The following is a 16,320-nucleotide window of genomic DNA, read 5'->3' on the forward strand; positions in this document are numbered from 1 at the left end:
CTGGAAAACATGCCAATACAAGCCCAAGAAAGGTATCTCCTGATTTTCTCAATCTCTAACAATCAAGGAGAAATAATTTTAGGTTGACCACTAGTCATAATCCAATGTGAAAAAAAGGTAATCAGGATAGTTAACAGGCACACATTACTTTCAATACACACAAAACTTGTGAACTACCATCCTGAAGTTGTTAGTGGTTGGTTTTGAACTTTAGAGAGGTCCCTTTAAAAATGAAAATCTAGACACCATATGGCAAGCATTGTACAGACAACCTGATGCATGAGAACAAGAAGGAGCAAAAACTGAAAGGAAAACTATAGAGAAAGAAGCTCAGAAGAAGTATTTCACAATGAGTATGACTTCTGAAGGGAAGCTATCCCATGCCACTGGCTGCATCTGGAGCTCCTCCTGCTCGGAGGAAGCCAACTGAGTGGACGGGTTAGGAAACAGGGGAAAGATGGTGCTCACTGCTTCCAGTTGTTTTCTATGCAACCTTTCCCATCAGCCAATACTGCAAGCAAACGGGGGAATCTACAAATGCATGCCACATGAGAAATAAGCTATAGAGACTGAATCTTTAGGAACAGAAATCAGCTAGTGCTAATGTGGACAGACCATATCCTCTCATTCTATCCCCGTTAACAAGAGAAAATGCCCTGCTCTAGGAGACACTATAGCCAAGGGAGCTACACCAGTAATGACCTCCAGGAGAATCTTTGATATTTGGCTTGGGTAGTCATGCCAGACAGCGTTTTAAGTCTAGTACATAAAGGATTCCCTTGATAAGTCACATCCATCCCACAAAGGAACAGAGAAAGGATAATAGCTAAGCTTGGGGAATAAACAGAAGAGCCAAAAAAGGTGGAATGTTGGGATCTAGAGAAAATATCAGGGCTCTGTTGATTCAGGATTGAGTTAGAGAACTCAGGGGGGCAGAAAACCCTCCTCTGAATCTTCTAATTCAAGTAGGTGAATAGCAGTCAGCACAGCTTCACAGTGGGGTCCTCAATTTCCTCTTACATTTGGGGAAACTAAGGCCCAGAGAGGGCCAAACTCCACCCAGATGAGTCATGGATGGAATTCAGTTTCTAGAGATAAGAAAAATTCATGAGGGGGCGCCTGGGTGGCTCAGTGGTTTAGGCCACTGCCTTCAGCTGGGGTCATGATCTTGGGGTCCTGGGATCGAGTCCCGCATCGGGCTCTCTGCTCGGCAGGGAGCCTGCTTCCCTCTCACTCTCTCTGCTTGCCTCTCTGCCTACTTGTGATCTCTCTCTGTCAAATAAATAAATAAAATCTTTAAAAAAAAATAATTAAAAAAAAAGAAAAATTCATGAGAGCTAACATGCCTAAACAATGCTTAGGCAGACCTCTTCTTCTCAACCCCTTGATTTTTTTTTTTTTTAAGAGAGAGGGAAGAAAGAGAGAGTGAGGAGGGGAGAGGGAGAGGGAGAGGAAAAGAGAGAATCATGAGCAGGTTCCACGCCCCGTGTGGAGCCCAATGTGAGACTCGATCTCACAACCCTGAGATCCTGACCTGGAGCCAAAATCAAGAGCTCAAGGCTTAACTGACTGAGCCACCCAGGTGCCCCTCAACCTCAAATTTTTTAAGGGCAGGAGAACTTATTCCTTCTTCCCTCTTACCACTTCTTCAGCCAAATGAACTATTTGGTGATGGGGGCAGAAGTTTGGGTGAGACTTTGCAAATGAAGCTTCCAACTGAGCCTAGAAGTATTTGAGGTTCTAGCACAGATGACCCATGGTTCTGAATTAAGAGAATGGTCTCTCTAGAAGTTTCTCTTAAGTTCAGCACCAGCCTTCTGGGACCAACACGGATGAAAGGAGCAAAGAATATAAAACAGATGCAGATGGAAGGAGTGGCCAGCAAGGAACTCAAATCTTAGAGCTGTTACTCACCCAATCTCTTTATATCTTTCTTCCATCTGTAAAATGGGGAATTGATAAAATGGGGGAGCAAGAATACCTCTCAGGGAGACTATGTTACCAACACAGAACGTAAAAACATGAACCACACCTAGGACAGAAGAAGAAACAGCTACTTACGTTGTGCTGTTGCTTTCCCCAAATCGCTGGTAGGAGCCCTGGGAAGAGAAATTGTTTAGGCCTTCGGATGGGCTCTCCTCTGGGCTCACGTCCGTGGAGCTGTAGTCATGGTAGTCCTCATTCCGAAGTCTCTGCGTGGACATGGTAGCTGGGGGGACAGGGTCACTGCTAAGACCTCCAGCAGCTGGGGCCTTTAGCTCCAAGCCTGTGGTGGGCTCTGGGGCAGAAGCAGCCATTGTCACAGCAGCTCAGTGACAGCTGCACTATGAATTAAGTTCAGTGACAGTGCCTGATACCAAGGGAAATGGGAAAAGTGCAAAGTACACATGGGCGGGCTGAGCTCACTTGGCTTCTGTCTCCCAACCTTCTCAGTGCCCCACTCATAAATTTCTAAATTTGCCACCACACACCTGGACAGAGCAAAGGTGAGGCATTGCGTGGGATGGGTGGGGGAAGATGCAGACAGGTGCTTCTAGGAAGCCTTCCCTGTTCCTTTGGTTTGGGAGTAACTATCCCCTCCTTCCAGCTGATTTCTTTCAACACTGAACAACAGATATATTGTATCCATGTTCACCTTCCCCAGGAGTCAAGCTCTCAGAGGATGAGAACCTAAATAGTCCTGGCTGCATCTTATTTTTCTCCTGCATGCATTAGAAAAAGAACCTTGTTGCATTCAAAAAATCCCCTCCAAATCATCCAATTCTGCTCAGATTCCCCACCAAGTTCTGGAGCCACAGATCACTTCCTCTCTCTCTCTACCATGACCTCTGGCCCATCCTGTATTCTTTGGAGGTTACAGTAACCCTCCTCCCCTGACCCCAGGACTCTTACCTTGCAATAAGCCATAACTGCAAGCAGCTCAGAGTGACTTTGCTAAATATCTAAGAGGGCATCATTTACTTGCATGCTGGAAGGATTCAAAGAAGTCATCTAGCTCTGGGGCAGTTAAACTCATAAGAGGACTAGGGGGGAAATATCTATAATGTATCTTAATATGAGCAGTTGAAAGCTGCTATCCAAACAAAGCTAATAGGTCAGTATCTATGTATGTCAGAAAGCCTGGGTTCTGAGGCGGACTGTATCACCAGTTTCCTTAGTAACATGGAACAATTCTCTTTATTTACCCCAAATGTGCAGCAAGGGGTACAGGGCAATGAACTGAAAGACCCCTCAGCATCTCTCTAGTGCTAATATTCCAGGAATCAACTAATGTAATCATCTATGCAAACAACAGCCAATTTCTAGTCTTTTCCAACACACCAAAGTGTCGGAGGAATACGGCCTTCCAGGTGAATCCTGCATATTACTGAGGGAGAAGGGATAGGACACAGGGACTGACAAATTTCCCCACCCCTCCCCAACAACCAGGAAACAACTCTATCACTTACTTGGCCCAGATGCTCAGTTTATTTCAAATACTGTAAAGAAGCTTCTTTATGTTGTGTATAAAAACTGAAGTTGCCCCCAGCAGAATATTGCTAAGAAACTACTCAAATAGAAGCTAAAATCTATAGATCCTAAGTATGAGAAACAATTGCAGGATGTGGCAGATGTGACTTGGCAACTGTATGGATGTTAAAAAGAAAAAAATAACAGTACTTATGAGTTTTAGCTGATAAGCTCAACAGAAGTCAATGATTTAATAAAAGATGCCAAATCAGCTAATTCTAGGTTGCATGAGGATGAGAAGGGCAGGTAAATGACAGCACCATTTGTTTTGCTGTGCATTATATTCTGTTCCAGGCAGCATACTATTAAGGGAATAATAAACTGTGGCATAACCAGGCTCAGCACCAGCCTGAGGAGGGATGACTAGAAGCACTGAGAAGGTCCAACCTGGAGAGCTGGCAACTTGACAGGTATAAAAAATGCTTTTAAAAGCTGTCCTTTGGGGCGCCTGGATGGCTCAGTGGGTTAAGCCTCTGTCTTGAGCTCAGGTCATGATCTCAGGGTCCTGGGATCAAGCCCTGCATCAGGGTCTCTGCTCAGCAGGGAGTCTGTTTCCCTCTCTCTCTCTCTGCCTGCCTCTCTGCCTACTTGTGATCTCTCTCTGTCAAATAATAAATAAAATCTTTTAAAAATAAAATAAAATAAAAGCTGTCCTATGCGCCATTGGTGGGAATGCAAGTTGGTGCAGCCACTTTGGAAAACAGTGTGGAGATTCCATAAGAAATTAAAAATAGAGCTTCCCTATGACCCTGCAATTGCACTATTGGGTATTTACCCCAAAGATACAGATGTAGTGAAAAGAAGGGCCATCTGTACTGCAATGTTCATAGCAGCAATGGCCACAGTCGCCAAACTGTGGAAAGAATCAAGATGCCCTTCAACGGACAAATGGATAAAGAAGACAGGTCCATATATACTATGGAGTATAATGCCTCCATCAGAAAGCATGAATACCCAACTTTTGTATCAACATGGATGGGACTGGAAGAGAGCATGCTGAGTGAAATAAGTCAAGCAGAGAGAGTCAATTATCAAATGGTTTCACTTACTTGTGGAGCGTAAGGAATAACACGGAGGACATGAGGAGATGGAGAGGATAGTTGGGGGAAATCGGAGGGGGAGACGAACCATGAGAGACTGTGGACTCTGAGAAACAAACTGAGGGTTTTGGAGGGGAGGGGGCTGGGGGGTTGGGGGAGGCTGGTGGTGGGTATTATGGAGGGCATGTATTGCATGGAACACTGGGTGTGGTGCATAAACAATGAATTCTGAAACACTGAAAAGAAATTTTTTAAAAAAGCTGTCCTATGGATAAGACTTGTCCTGTGAGATGGCAAAGATGAGTCAGAAGTAGGATCAGTAGGTGGAAAGCAGAGGGAGCCAGGTCTTTGGCTAGACATAAGGAAAAATCTTTATCAAAAGGAGTTATCCAATGGAACAGACGGCTCTGGGAGACAACGGGTTCCCCATCCCTAGGAGAGTGCAAGCAGTAGGCCTTTCTCAGAGCTGTGAAGTAGGGATCTAAGCACGATAGAGGGTGGATGTAGTCCCTCCTGGAGTTCCTTCTGGGGCTCTTTTGGCAACCAAGGGTGTCTTCCCTTGCTCTCTAGTTGTCCCCATTGAGTGTTTGCCTCCAAGGCCACACCACCTTGCCCTGGGCTCCCTTTGATGAAACCTGGTTTCCAAATCTCTTGTGCAATTGTGATTCCTGCCCTGTGGGAGATTTTAATAGCACCTGCTAACTGTTAACATGAGGGGCATGATATGTGAAGATTCAGGACAAGCTTGTCCTTCAGGTTCTTAAGGACAAAGAAAAAGAGTTTATATATTATGTGTGGCCCATCAACACAAAGTTAAAATTTTCCTTAGATATTTAGACCCAAAAGGGTGAACCACTACAAAGTAAGAAACTTTTTGTTTGGTGGAAAAATATTTTTTTCTTCAAGTATACATTCAACCATAATTGTACTGAAATACCAGCTATTTGTATAACCTTAACAATTTTTTAAATTTCTTATATAACCTATTTTTTGTTATCAATATCCTCATTATTTTAAGGGTTTTCCCAGTTATTTCATATCTACTGAATCTGTAGAGTATACACACTAATGATGTTTAGTTGCAATATAATGGTCCATCATTATATTGATATAATAATTTGCTTCACTAGCTCCTAATCATTGGATTTGAGGTTTATGCTTTCTTTTCTAAAATCTATTATAGCACAGCTAATAAGAATTCATACAAATAGTTTTTAATTTTTGAGACATATCTTTGGCATAGAACTAGGTGAATAAGTTCATTTTTATGGTTCCTAACATACAAATGGTTGAACTGACCTACAGTGTCACTAACAATATATGGACTGTCTCTTCATAACTCTGCCAATGTTGGTTTTTCTCATTTTAATTTTTGTTCTTTTAAACAGACGGGTGGCTCCTTGTACTTGTTTAATTTTACATTTCTTTAATTTTTAGCAAAATAAAAACTGATCATCTTTCATCCACCTATCAGCCTTATATTTACTCACTTTTGAAAATACATAAAACATTCTCAACAAATTACCATCTAAGAGCTTACTGATTGGTTTCCATTCCAACAAAGGAAAGAGAATCCATATCTATCTATCTATCTATCTGTCTATCTATCTACCTTTTGGGGTATATGGGAAGGTCAGGGGAGGAAAAAGGAATAGAGGGAGGGAGAGGCAGTACTAAAGTGTTACTTAGCTTCATCACCAAAAACTAAACAATACTTTTAAGGGTAACTTGTAAACACATAAAAAATTATCTATCTACTAAAGCTAGGAGAATTAGTAAGTTCAGCGGAGTTGTAAGATACAAAGTCAAAATACAAAAACCAGTTGTGTTTCTATGCATTTCCAATGAACAATCTGAAAATTAAATTGAGAAAATGTCGTTTACAATACCATCAAAAAGAATAAAATTCTTAGGAATAAATTTAAGCCAAGAATGTGTAAGACTTGTACATGAAAATTACAAAATATTGTTGAAAGAAATTAAAAGCCTAAAAAGTTGAAAAAACACCCCAGTGTTCATGGATTAGAAGACTGAATGTTGTTAAGATGGCAATATTCCCCAAACTGACCTATAGTTTCAGCTGAATGACTATCAAAATCCCAGTTGCCTTTTCAGAAACTGGCAAGAAACTGTCAGATTTTAAAATTCATGTGGAAATTCAAGAGGCTCAGATTAGCCAAAACAATTCTGGAAAAGAAGAACAAAGTTGGAGGACTTCCCAATTTCAAAACTTAGCACAAAGCTACAGTAATTAAGACAACATGGTACTGACATAAAGATAGATACATAGATAAATGGAAAAGAACTGAGAGTCCAAAAATAAACACTTACATCTATGGTCAATTGATTTTTGACAAGGGTGCCAAGATAATTCAATGGGAAAAGAATCATCTTTCCAACAAATCATGCTGGGACTACTGGATATTCACATTCAAAGAATGAAGTTAGAATTCTACCTCACACCATAGGCAAAAATTAACTCATAACAGATCAAAGACCTAAACACAGGAATTAAACCATAGAACTCTTAGAAGAAAACAAAAGCATAAATCTTCATGACCTCAGATTAGATAATGGAATCTTACATATGACAACAAAAGCACAAGCAAAAAAAAAGGGGGGGGGTAAACAGGTAAATTAGACATTATTGAAATTAAAATGTTTGGGTATCAAAGGACACCATCAAGAAAGTGAAAAGCATCCCACATAATGGGAAAAAATTTCTGCAAATCATATTTCTGATAAGAGAATTATATCCAGAAAATATAAAGAACTATTATAACTCAAAAATAAAAAGTCAATCCAATTAAAAAATAGGCAAAGCATCTGGAGAGTCATATTGTCAAAGATGTGAAAATGGCCAATAACCACATGAAAAGATATTCAATATCACTGGCCATCAGGTAAACGTGAACCAAAAACCACTTCATACCCACCAAGATGGCTAAAATCAAAGACAGATAATAATAAATTTTGGAGAAGCTGTGGAGAAAGGAGAACCCTCTAACACAGTTGGTGGGAATGTAAAATGGTGCAGTCACTTTGGACAACAGTCTTGCAATTACTCAAAACACAGTTACCACATGTCCCAGCAATTCTACTCCTAGGTATGTCCTAAAATGAAAATGTATGTCCTCAGAAAAACCTGGTACACAAATGTTCACAGCAGCATTATCCCTAAACACCAAAATGCGGAAACAAACCTGATGAATGGGTAAATGAAACGTGGTATATTGATACAATATTATTTAGCAATAAAAAGAAATTAAATATTGAAACATGTGACTACATGGGTGAACCTTGAAAACATTATTCTAATTGAAAAAAGTCAGTCACAGAGCACCATATAGTGTATACTTTTGTTCATATGAAAGTCTAGAGCTGAAAACAGAGTAGTAGTTGCCTAGGGCTTGGGGTATGGAGTTAAGAGGAATTAGCAGGTAACACCTAAGGAACGGTTTCTTTTGGGACAGTGGAAAGGCTCCAGAATTGACTGTGGTGACAGTTGCACAGTTCTGTGAATATACTAAATGCCTCTGAATTGTACACTTTAAATGGTTGAACTGTATGCCACGCCATGTGAATTATATCTCAATAAAATGGCTTTAAAAAACCAAACAGATTTCTCCGCCCAATCTGATTCAACCTGAGCATTTTTATTTTTAACCATCTTCCTAAATGATCTTGATTACAGGTAGATTTATACTAGGCACTAAAAAAATATATATGATCTTATGATAGGCACACCCCAGGCCTCACTTCCTAACAGAGTTCACGGATTGGCAATATTTGCAGACTACAAGTACTACACATTTTTCTGAAACAATTACACTGGGTTAGACTTTGGAACCCTAAGAATCAGCAAATTCTCTAGATGCATTTTTCTCTTCTATACTGCTGGAATTCCAAAATCATAAACAAGGACACAGACTGTGTTGCTGTGTGTGGTCTACACGGAGGAAAACGAAAATTTCTAACTTCCACGTGATTTGTTTTTAAAGGGAATCAGATGAAACTCCATTTCACCTACCACAGAAGTACATTCCATAATTTGACTCCTGCCTAAAAGACTCTGGTGAGAGGACAGCCGCAAAGCAGCTGCTGACCTCAGCAGGCTCTGCACGGGAGGGGCTGATGAGACAAACATGCTCACTTTTTACACACAAACATAAAAACCACTAAATGTTCCATGACCATGACCAGGCATGATTTACAGAAGACCTAAAGCCCCAGATTCTCATTCAAAGGTGAGAAAACCAAGGCCCCAGCCAGGTAATGATGTGGGATTAGAATACAACATACCACATTCAGTCCATGTTTCTATCACACCATAAATTATCTACTCTCCCTGCAATCTCCTTTGGAACAAAACAGGGGCAAGATTAGGCATGCAAGGGGAATTCTGCATAATAAAAAGTACATGAGTTCAGAGCTAGATGCAATTATCACTACACAGAATTTTAAGAGCAGGAAGTCAGAAAGTTCACTGTGCAAACTTGCAGTTCTGCAGTTCTCCTTTTCATCACTCTGGAGAGCTGAGCCAACTTGTCTTGGAAATGGTGGTCTATGTGCCATGAGCATCGCAGTAACACAGACAGATTCCTGACTTCACGGAATAGGGAAGCACAAAGAAGTATTTCCTACTAGAGAAGGTCATTGAGAGCTGGTCCTGGGTGTCAAGACTTCTAAAAGAAATGTTTGGGAGATCAAAAAAAAGATGGCACCAAATGCAACATCATGTGGTTCCTATTTTGGCACATTAAGAATGTCTCATCCATGGGACCCCAAACCCATGAAACAGAGCTAGCTTTGTTTGCTTAGATCCAGTAAGGCCTTGCTTAAGGAGAGAGGCTCAGGATTCCTGCAAGGCTTGGACTGAGGTAAAAGGACTCAGCGTGAGTTTCCTCTGTGGGCAAAGAGAAAAGCTAGCCTAGGTATTAGTGGTCAGTCAGTCACACACTTCTGGAAGGGGTTATCAGAACTAGGCCAGCCAAAGCAGAAACCAACGTCTATTCACTCAGCCTAGTTCTGGAACCCTGCTTTCAGGTCAGGGTGGAAAGAAGAAATGTATCATTAACAGCACAAGGACTCTTCAGCATCTGACCCTGGAAGAGATAGCAAGCATTTAAAGAATTCAGACACTCCCTGAGGAGGGGAAGAGAAATTAAAATAATAAAATTAAATTAAAAAACAAGAGTACTTAATGCAAGAGAAAGTAGTTGTCTGAGGCAAAGGGGAAAGTAAGGCAGTCATAGAAGTGGGCACCCACTGTACTTCACATTCTTCATGCTAACAAGCCCCGTCCCAGAATTTCACAGTACCCCTGAGTTAGAAAAAAACCTCAAACTTTACTTAGTCCAAAGCTCTACCCAACACAATAACATAATCTATAACATTCCCAAAAGTAATTGCCCAGGGACAATTATCTCCAGTGACAGGGACCTCCATGCTCTGTGCTGCAACACGGAAGAGCTCTTATTCTTTGAAAGTTCTTCAATTCACCCCAAAACCACTTCCCTTTTGGCACTTGCATCCACTGGTCTTCATTGTAGTCTCTCGAATATTGAAGAAGAAATGGAATCTGCCTTTAAAATAGACAAAGCCAGCTCTAGCACTCCAGCTGCAGAGAGATGAGGCTGAATGAAAAGCTACATGGTCTAAAGGGAAAACAAGGACTCAACAGCAGGCCATTATAAATGGCACACTCAGAAAACAAAGGAAGAGAGGCTTAATACCGGCATCACAGCAACCTCTTCTTCACGTAGCCTCCACCCCACCATCTCAAACTCCGAGGAAAAGACCGTCCTTTGTGTCCCCGTTACTTCCTCCACATCTTCAAAGAAAACATACTCTCAACGTACAAGTTAATTACTGTAGACTAGGCTCTCGACAAGAGTCAAAGAAGGCCTTGATCATGTTTAAAGTGATTAAAGACTGTCGAAATCATTCTCAGCTGTCGACATTTAGATTGGACTTAATACAGAGATAAGGAAGAGGGGGATTTCATGGTAACCTAGAAATGAGTGGAGTTAGGGAGACTGCTTCCTGGATAACTGGATTAACCCTTGTCACAAGGCGACAGTAATGTACACAGGGGAAAACCCGCTCGGATTAGAAGACAAACGGAGCTAAAGGTACAGAATGTCAGAGCAGAAGAGGTCCTTAGGGATTCAACTCCACCACTGTATTCCAGGATGGGAGTCACCCAAGGTTGCAAAGCAAATGTCAGAGTTAGAACAGCATCTCCCAATTCCCCAGTCTTGGTTCTTTCCGTCATGCCACGCTCATTTCAGCAAGCCTCCAATGGTTGCATCCAAACAACCAACATTCTCCAAATGAGACAAGCAAGCTACAGAAAAACTGACGCCGGGGGCTTTACATTCTTCAGGTTAACCCCAGGGCTCTCCACAACCCCTGCTGGGAGCCACCTACCCTCCCGGGAGCTTACTCCAATTCCTATTTCGGCACCATTTACACAAAATAGCAGGACGTTGGAAGCAAAACCTACAGAGTGATGAGGCTGCAGAAAAAAATCATGAACACTGAAACAGGGAACCACACCCAAAACCAAGCCAATCCGGGGGATGGAGAATGCAGAGCTAAAAAGGGGAGCGCCAGAAGCGGAGAGGACGGGAGAGGGTGCCCTTTCACACGTCAAGTCGTCCGCAGGAGGCGGTGTGCTGAAAAGCAAGCCGCTGCTGGAGCTTGGGGAGACTTGGATTCTGGTCGCAGGGCTGCCACTAACTCACTGCGTGGCCTGAGGCAAGCCCCGAGCCTCTATTTCCCCAACTGTCCTAGAAGGGGGCTGCACCGGCGGGGGGAGGGGGTCCCAGTTCTGGCGCTCTCGGACCCGAAGACCCACCATCGCAAGTCCCCCAAGCAGGGCTCTCAACAGAGGGCGGGTGACTTGCCCGAGGCGACGGGGCCCCTTTGGGAAGCGTGGAAGAAGCCCTGGCTGGTCGTCTGGGTGACCGTTCCCAGCTCGGTACCTCAGCTTCCCCACCTGTCAAACAGCCAGGGGAGGTCAAGGGAGACAGTGCGGCCAGACAGTGCTCGCCTCATCCCGGCAGGGGTGCCCGCATCTTACCGCGGCGGAGGCGGGGGGCCGAGGAGACTCGGACCCGCACCCCAAGTCGGTCAATGCCTGACCCCGAGCATCCGCTGCGCCCCAGAGGAAGGCGACGTGGGTCCCGCCTGAGACGGTGACTCGTCGGCAACCCCAGCCGGTCAGCGCGAACACTCACCGCTCGAGCTCCGGCTTGGGCTCCGCTCCGGCTCCGGCTCCGGCTCCGGCTTCAGCGCAGCCCACCTGTCCTCGCCTCAGCGCGGAACCCCTGCCATCCCCCTTAGCTGCCGGGTCTCGCGGCTTCCGGGCCGCGTCACGTGACGCCGGAGCCCCAGCCGGAGACCCGGGTCACGTGTCCCCGCTCGCGGTAGCTCCTCTTCTGTCACGAAGCTCCGGAGCCCGGCGCCGCAGCACCACCTGGCGACCAGTTGTTGTCACTGCAGGCAGGGCGGTGCTCCGGGGGCCTGGGGCCTGGGACAACTGGGCGGGGCGCTGAGCTTGGAGCGCGGCCGACGAGTCCCTGGAGCTCTGTCCCCTGAGCCCTGAGCTCCTGTCTACACACGCGGCGTTTTCCTCACCACGTCGCGGGGAACATACGTTGCTTTCATAATGTAAAAAAAGACACCTTTTTTAAAAAAAAATCACCTAGTCAGGTTTTTCGAAGCTTGCACAAACCCATTTGTGGTTGCTCCTGGAAACGGGACTGTATGAGGTAAGGCAACATTATCTTTTCAATATATTTAAACACTTAAGTAACATTTTAAGATGGATGGCAACATTTCAGGATGTTTGAGGCGTATGTGTTATCTAGCTTTCTCTTGCCTCCTTCGCCCTGAATTCTCCCTTTAAAAATTATGTAACTAAAAAATAAATAAATAAAATAAAAATTATGTAATTATTCACACACACAAAAGTATAAACTACTGATATGGCTACAAAATGGATAAGTCTTAAAATAGTTGTGCTGTGTAAAAGAAGTCGGAAAACATATTCCATTTATTTCCTATTCTAGAAGACGTTAAATAATCGTCAGTGACAGAAAACACATCAGTGGTTGCCTGGGAGTAGGTGGGGAGGTCAGGAGAGGAGAGATTATGAAAGGTCATAAGGAAACTTGCCAGGTGACAAATATTTTCACTACCTTGATAGTGGTGATGGTTTCACAAGTGAATATAGATTTAAATTATCAAATTATACACATTCAGTACGTGCAGTGTAAAAAGAAATCAAAAATTTTAAATGTGCAATTTATTGTATGTCAGTTATACCTCCATGAAGCTGTTAAGATAGTAAAAATTATATAATACATGCATATATTCTTAGAAATGTTAGACAATATATAAATATATAAAAAGTGAAAAAGTCCCTTCTTCCAAATTCACTCTCTTCTCCAAAGAATTACACAGTTACCAGCATGTGAGTATTATTCTCTATATCCTGTATTATGTATTTATAGAATTATTTGTAGAGAGAGACATACAGAGATTTGTGGTGTTAAAATACAGAATCATGAATAGCAGTACTTACTGTTTTGCTTAAGACTTTTGCTCTTCACTGTCTATACTATCTAAATTACTTCATAAGCACACATTACTTTATATATATTCATTTAAAACCTTTATATGTTCTATAACCAATGCATATGTTTTAAAAAATATACCCGTTGGTTCATTTCACCAGGGGAAGAGAAAAGAATGCAGATTCATGCTCAGTGTAAAATAGGAAGAGCAGTGAGTTTATTCCATCCCTGTCATAACCTACCAGTTCATTGCTCAGTGCCAGGAACTGTGCTTGGAATGCTTCTGAGTCCATGTCACCTCCAGGCCTAAAATTTCATGGATTTCATGGCTCTTTCTAATGTCTTAGTCAAGAAAGGCAGATCTCATGAGAACCACAGAACTCCCTGTTGGAATTAGTGATGGAAGCGGGACTTTGCCTCCCCCAGTTTGCTCCTGGGGTGCATTGACTATAATAAGGATTCTTTCTTGTACCTGGCCGGCACACTCTCACGAGAGAGGCCCTTGAAAAATAGGTCGCATCATTTTCAGATACTGTTAAGATTCTATCAACCCTATCATTATGCAGTCCTAATTAGAAATTAACAAAATTATATCTCTTTCCAACTATATAAATCCACCTCTGCTTCCACAGTTTACTCAGAAATACAAATAAAGATTTCCTGCTCAATATGGATACATTTATAAGTACTTTGACTCTTTTAGAAAACAATGCAAAAGCAAAAAGGAAAAACTTTGAAAACTCTATTTTCAGCAAGGGTAGAAGATAGAATCCACAGCTAACAAAAGTAGCTGAGATCAGGTAGAAGCTATGAAGGACAATGGGAAAGAAACTTAAAGAGAAGTAAATGGACCCAGTGGGGGCAGATCTCAGAAATGCATCAGTGAAAACACTCTGCCTGAAGAGAGCTCACTTAGAGCTGTATGGCTGTTATTTCTTTTGTTTGCAACCATGGGCACGGAAAGAGTTCAGCAAAAGCTCTTCTGAATCTGGGTTGGATTAGGGAAGCCAAGAAGATGAGTATGACAACAAGAGTCATGGGGATGAGCCACATTTACAAGAAGCAATTGGTCTGTGGCAACAGAACAGAAGACTGGAAATATACTTGTTGTTGAGGCTGTAGAGCAACTCAAGTCTCATCAGCTGTTGTTGGGAGTGTACAGTGATGCAACCACTTTGGAAAACTGTTTGACAGTTACCTTTTTTATGAAGTTAAACAGATAACTCTCCTGTGATCCAGCAATTCCACTCCTAGTTATCTACCCAAGAAATAGTCAGTAAAATGTTTATATTACAAAATGTTTATCCACACCAAGGCCTGGACTAGAGTGAGGCAAGCAAAGTGCCTCAAGTGGGAAATTTAAGGAGACACTCACTTTCAGGGTTGTACAGGTACAGGGTTGGCACTTACCTGAACCCAAGCGTGAGTGCCTCCTAAATTTTGTGACCTAGGCTTCTTAGCTTGCCTCACCTTTGTCCAAGCTGTTGTCCACACAGAATTGTAATTTCTTAGCAGACAGTTCAATAAAGCTAAACTAGTAACAACCCACATACTTATCAATAGGTGAATTGATAGACAAACCATGTCATATAGAGTAGAAAGGAACCATGGATATATGCAAAAATGTGGATGAATCTCATTATGGCAAATGGAAGAAACCAGACACGAAAAACCTGCATAATATATGATTTGATTTATAAAAATTTATAGAATGAGCAAAATTGAGTCCATTGACAGAAAGCTGAACAATGACTGCTTGGGATGTGTGGGTTGGGGATTGCAAGGGGACAGAGAAAACTTTCTGGAATGTTGCTAATATTCTATATATTGATTGGGAAGCAGGTTCTGTGGGTTTTTACATTTGTCAAAAGCCATTACCTGGCTTTTGGCTGGTTCTGTGGGTTTTTACATTTGTCAAAAGCCATTACCTGGCTAATTAGATATGTTAACTTGATTGTAGACAAACTGAACTCCTTAAGGTTAATTTTTAAATGTTAATGAGGGGGCGCCTGGGTGACTCAGGTCAGGCTTTAACCCAGGGTTAAAGTCTCTGCCTTTGGCTCAGGTCATGATCTCAGGGTCCTGGGATCGAGCCCCATATCGGGCTCTCTGCTCAGCAGGGAACATGCTTCCCCTTCTCTCTCTGCCTGCCTCTCTGCCTACTTGTGATCTCTGTCTGTCAAATAAATAAATAAAATCTTTTTTAAAAAGTTAATGAGATTATTAGACATCCGAGATCCAAGACTCTAAGATGAAAGAGTAATCCAATGCGCAAACCCATGATGCATTTTGGAAGAGACTGTGCAAAAAACAAGTGCACAAACAAATACCCTCAGAGAGATAAGATGTTGTAATCATGACATAAGAACAGCAACAAAAATGTTGCTTTTAAAAAATACTCTGAGGGGGAAAAGCAGCTCTTGGAAGTTAAAAATGTAATAAAAAATGAAGAACCAAATGGAAGAGTAAGAAGATAGGAATAAGGAAATTTGTTTTTTTCATTCATAAATACTTATTATCTATGTGCTGGGCACTGGAAATAGAACAGTAGACAAAACAGACAAAAATCCTGCCCCTGTGAAGCTTATATGTTAGTGAGGGGGGATAGACAACACAAACAAATAATATACATATCGTGTCAGCAGGTATACCTGCTATGGAGAAAAATCAGGAATGTGGGAGAGGGAGTCTGGAGGCAGAGAAAAGGGATTGCAGTCTCTTTAAATAGTCAGGAAGATACCACTGAGAGGCGGTATCTAAACAAAGTCCTAAAGTAGGTGAGGAAACCAGCCCTGTGCATTTTCTTTGAGAAAAGCATCCTGGGCAGAGGCAATAACATGGGCTAAAGCCCCAGGAGGGAATGTGCCTAGCCTATTTGAAAAATTAAAATGAGGTCAGTGTGCATGACAGTATATATAGAAAACCCTAAAGACTCCACCAAAAAACTACTAGAACTGATAAATGAATTCAGTAAGGTCACAAGACACAAAATCAATATACAGAGATCTGTTGCATTTCTACACATTAATAATGAAGTAGCAAAAAGAGAAATTTAGAAAATAATCCCACTTACGATTGCACGAAAAAGAATAAAATACCTAGGAATAAACGTAACTAAGGAGGTTACGTTTATTACAGGTACCAAGACCTGTACTCTGAAAACTATAAAACATTGGTGAAAGAAA

The 16,320-nt window shown here is 42.1% G+C and overlaps 1 protein-coding gene across 2 annotated transcripts in view; it reads right to left on the reverse strand.

Moving 5' to 3' along the window:
- Positions 1–11,923, reverse strand: part of SLC36A1 (solute carrier family 36 member 1) — a 46,032-nt gene extending 34,109 nt beyond the window's left edge. For both annotated transcript variants that reach the window (XM_046000241.1, XM_046000242.1), the window contains exons 1-2: positions 11,795–11,923; positions 2,062–2,209 (exon numbers count right to left, since the gene is read on the reverse strand). In XM_046000241.1, coding sequence (XP_045856197.1) covers positions 2,062–2,204 — 143 coding nt within the window. In that variant the 5' untranslated portion in view covers positions 2,205–2,209; positions 11,795–11,923. The remainder of the gene's footprint in view (positions 1–2,061; positions 2,210–11,794) is intronic.
- Positions 11,924–16,320: the final 4,397 nt, after the last annotated feature.

This window comes from Meles meles, chromosome 3, assembly GCF_922984935.1.
Source record: "Meles meles chromosome 3, mMelMel3.1 paternal haplotype, whole genome shotgun sequence".
In the NCBI taxonomy this organism is placed as follows: Eukaryota; Metazoa; Chordata; class Mammalia; order Carnivora; family Mustelidae; genus Meles; species Meles meles.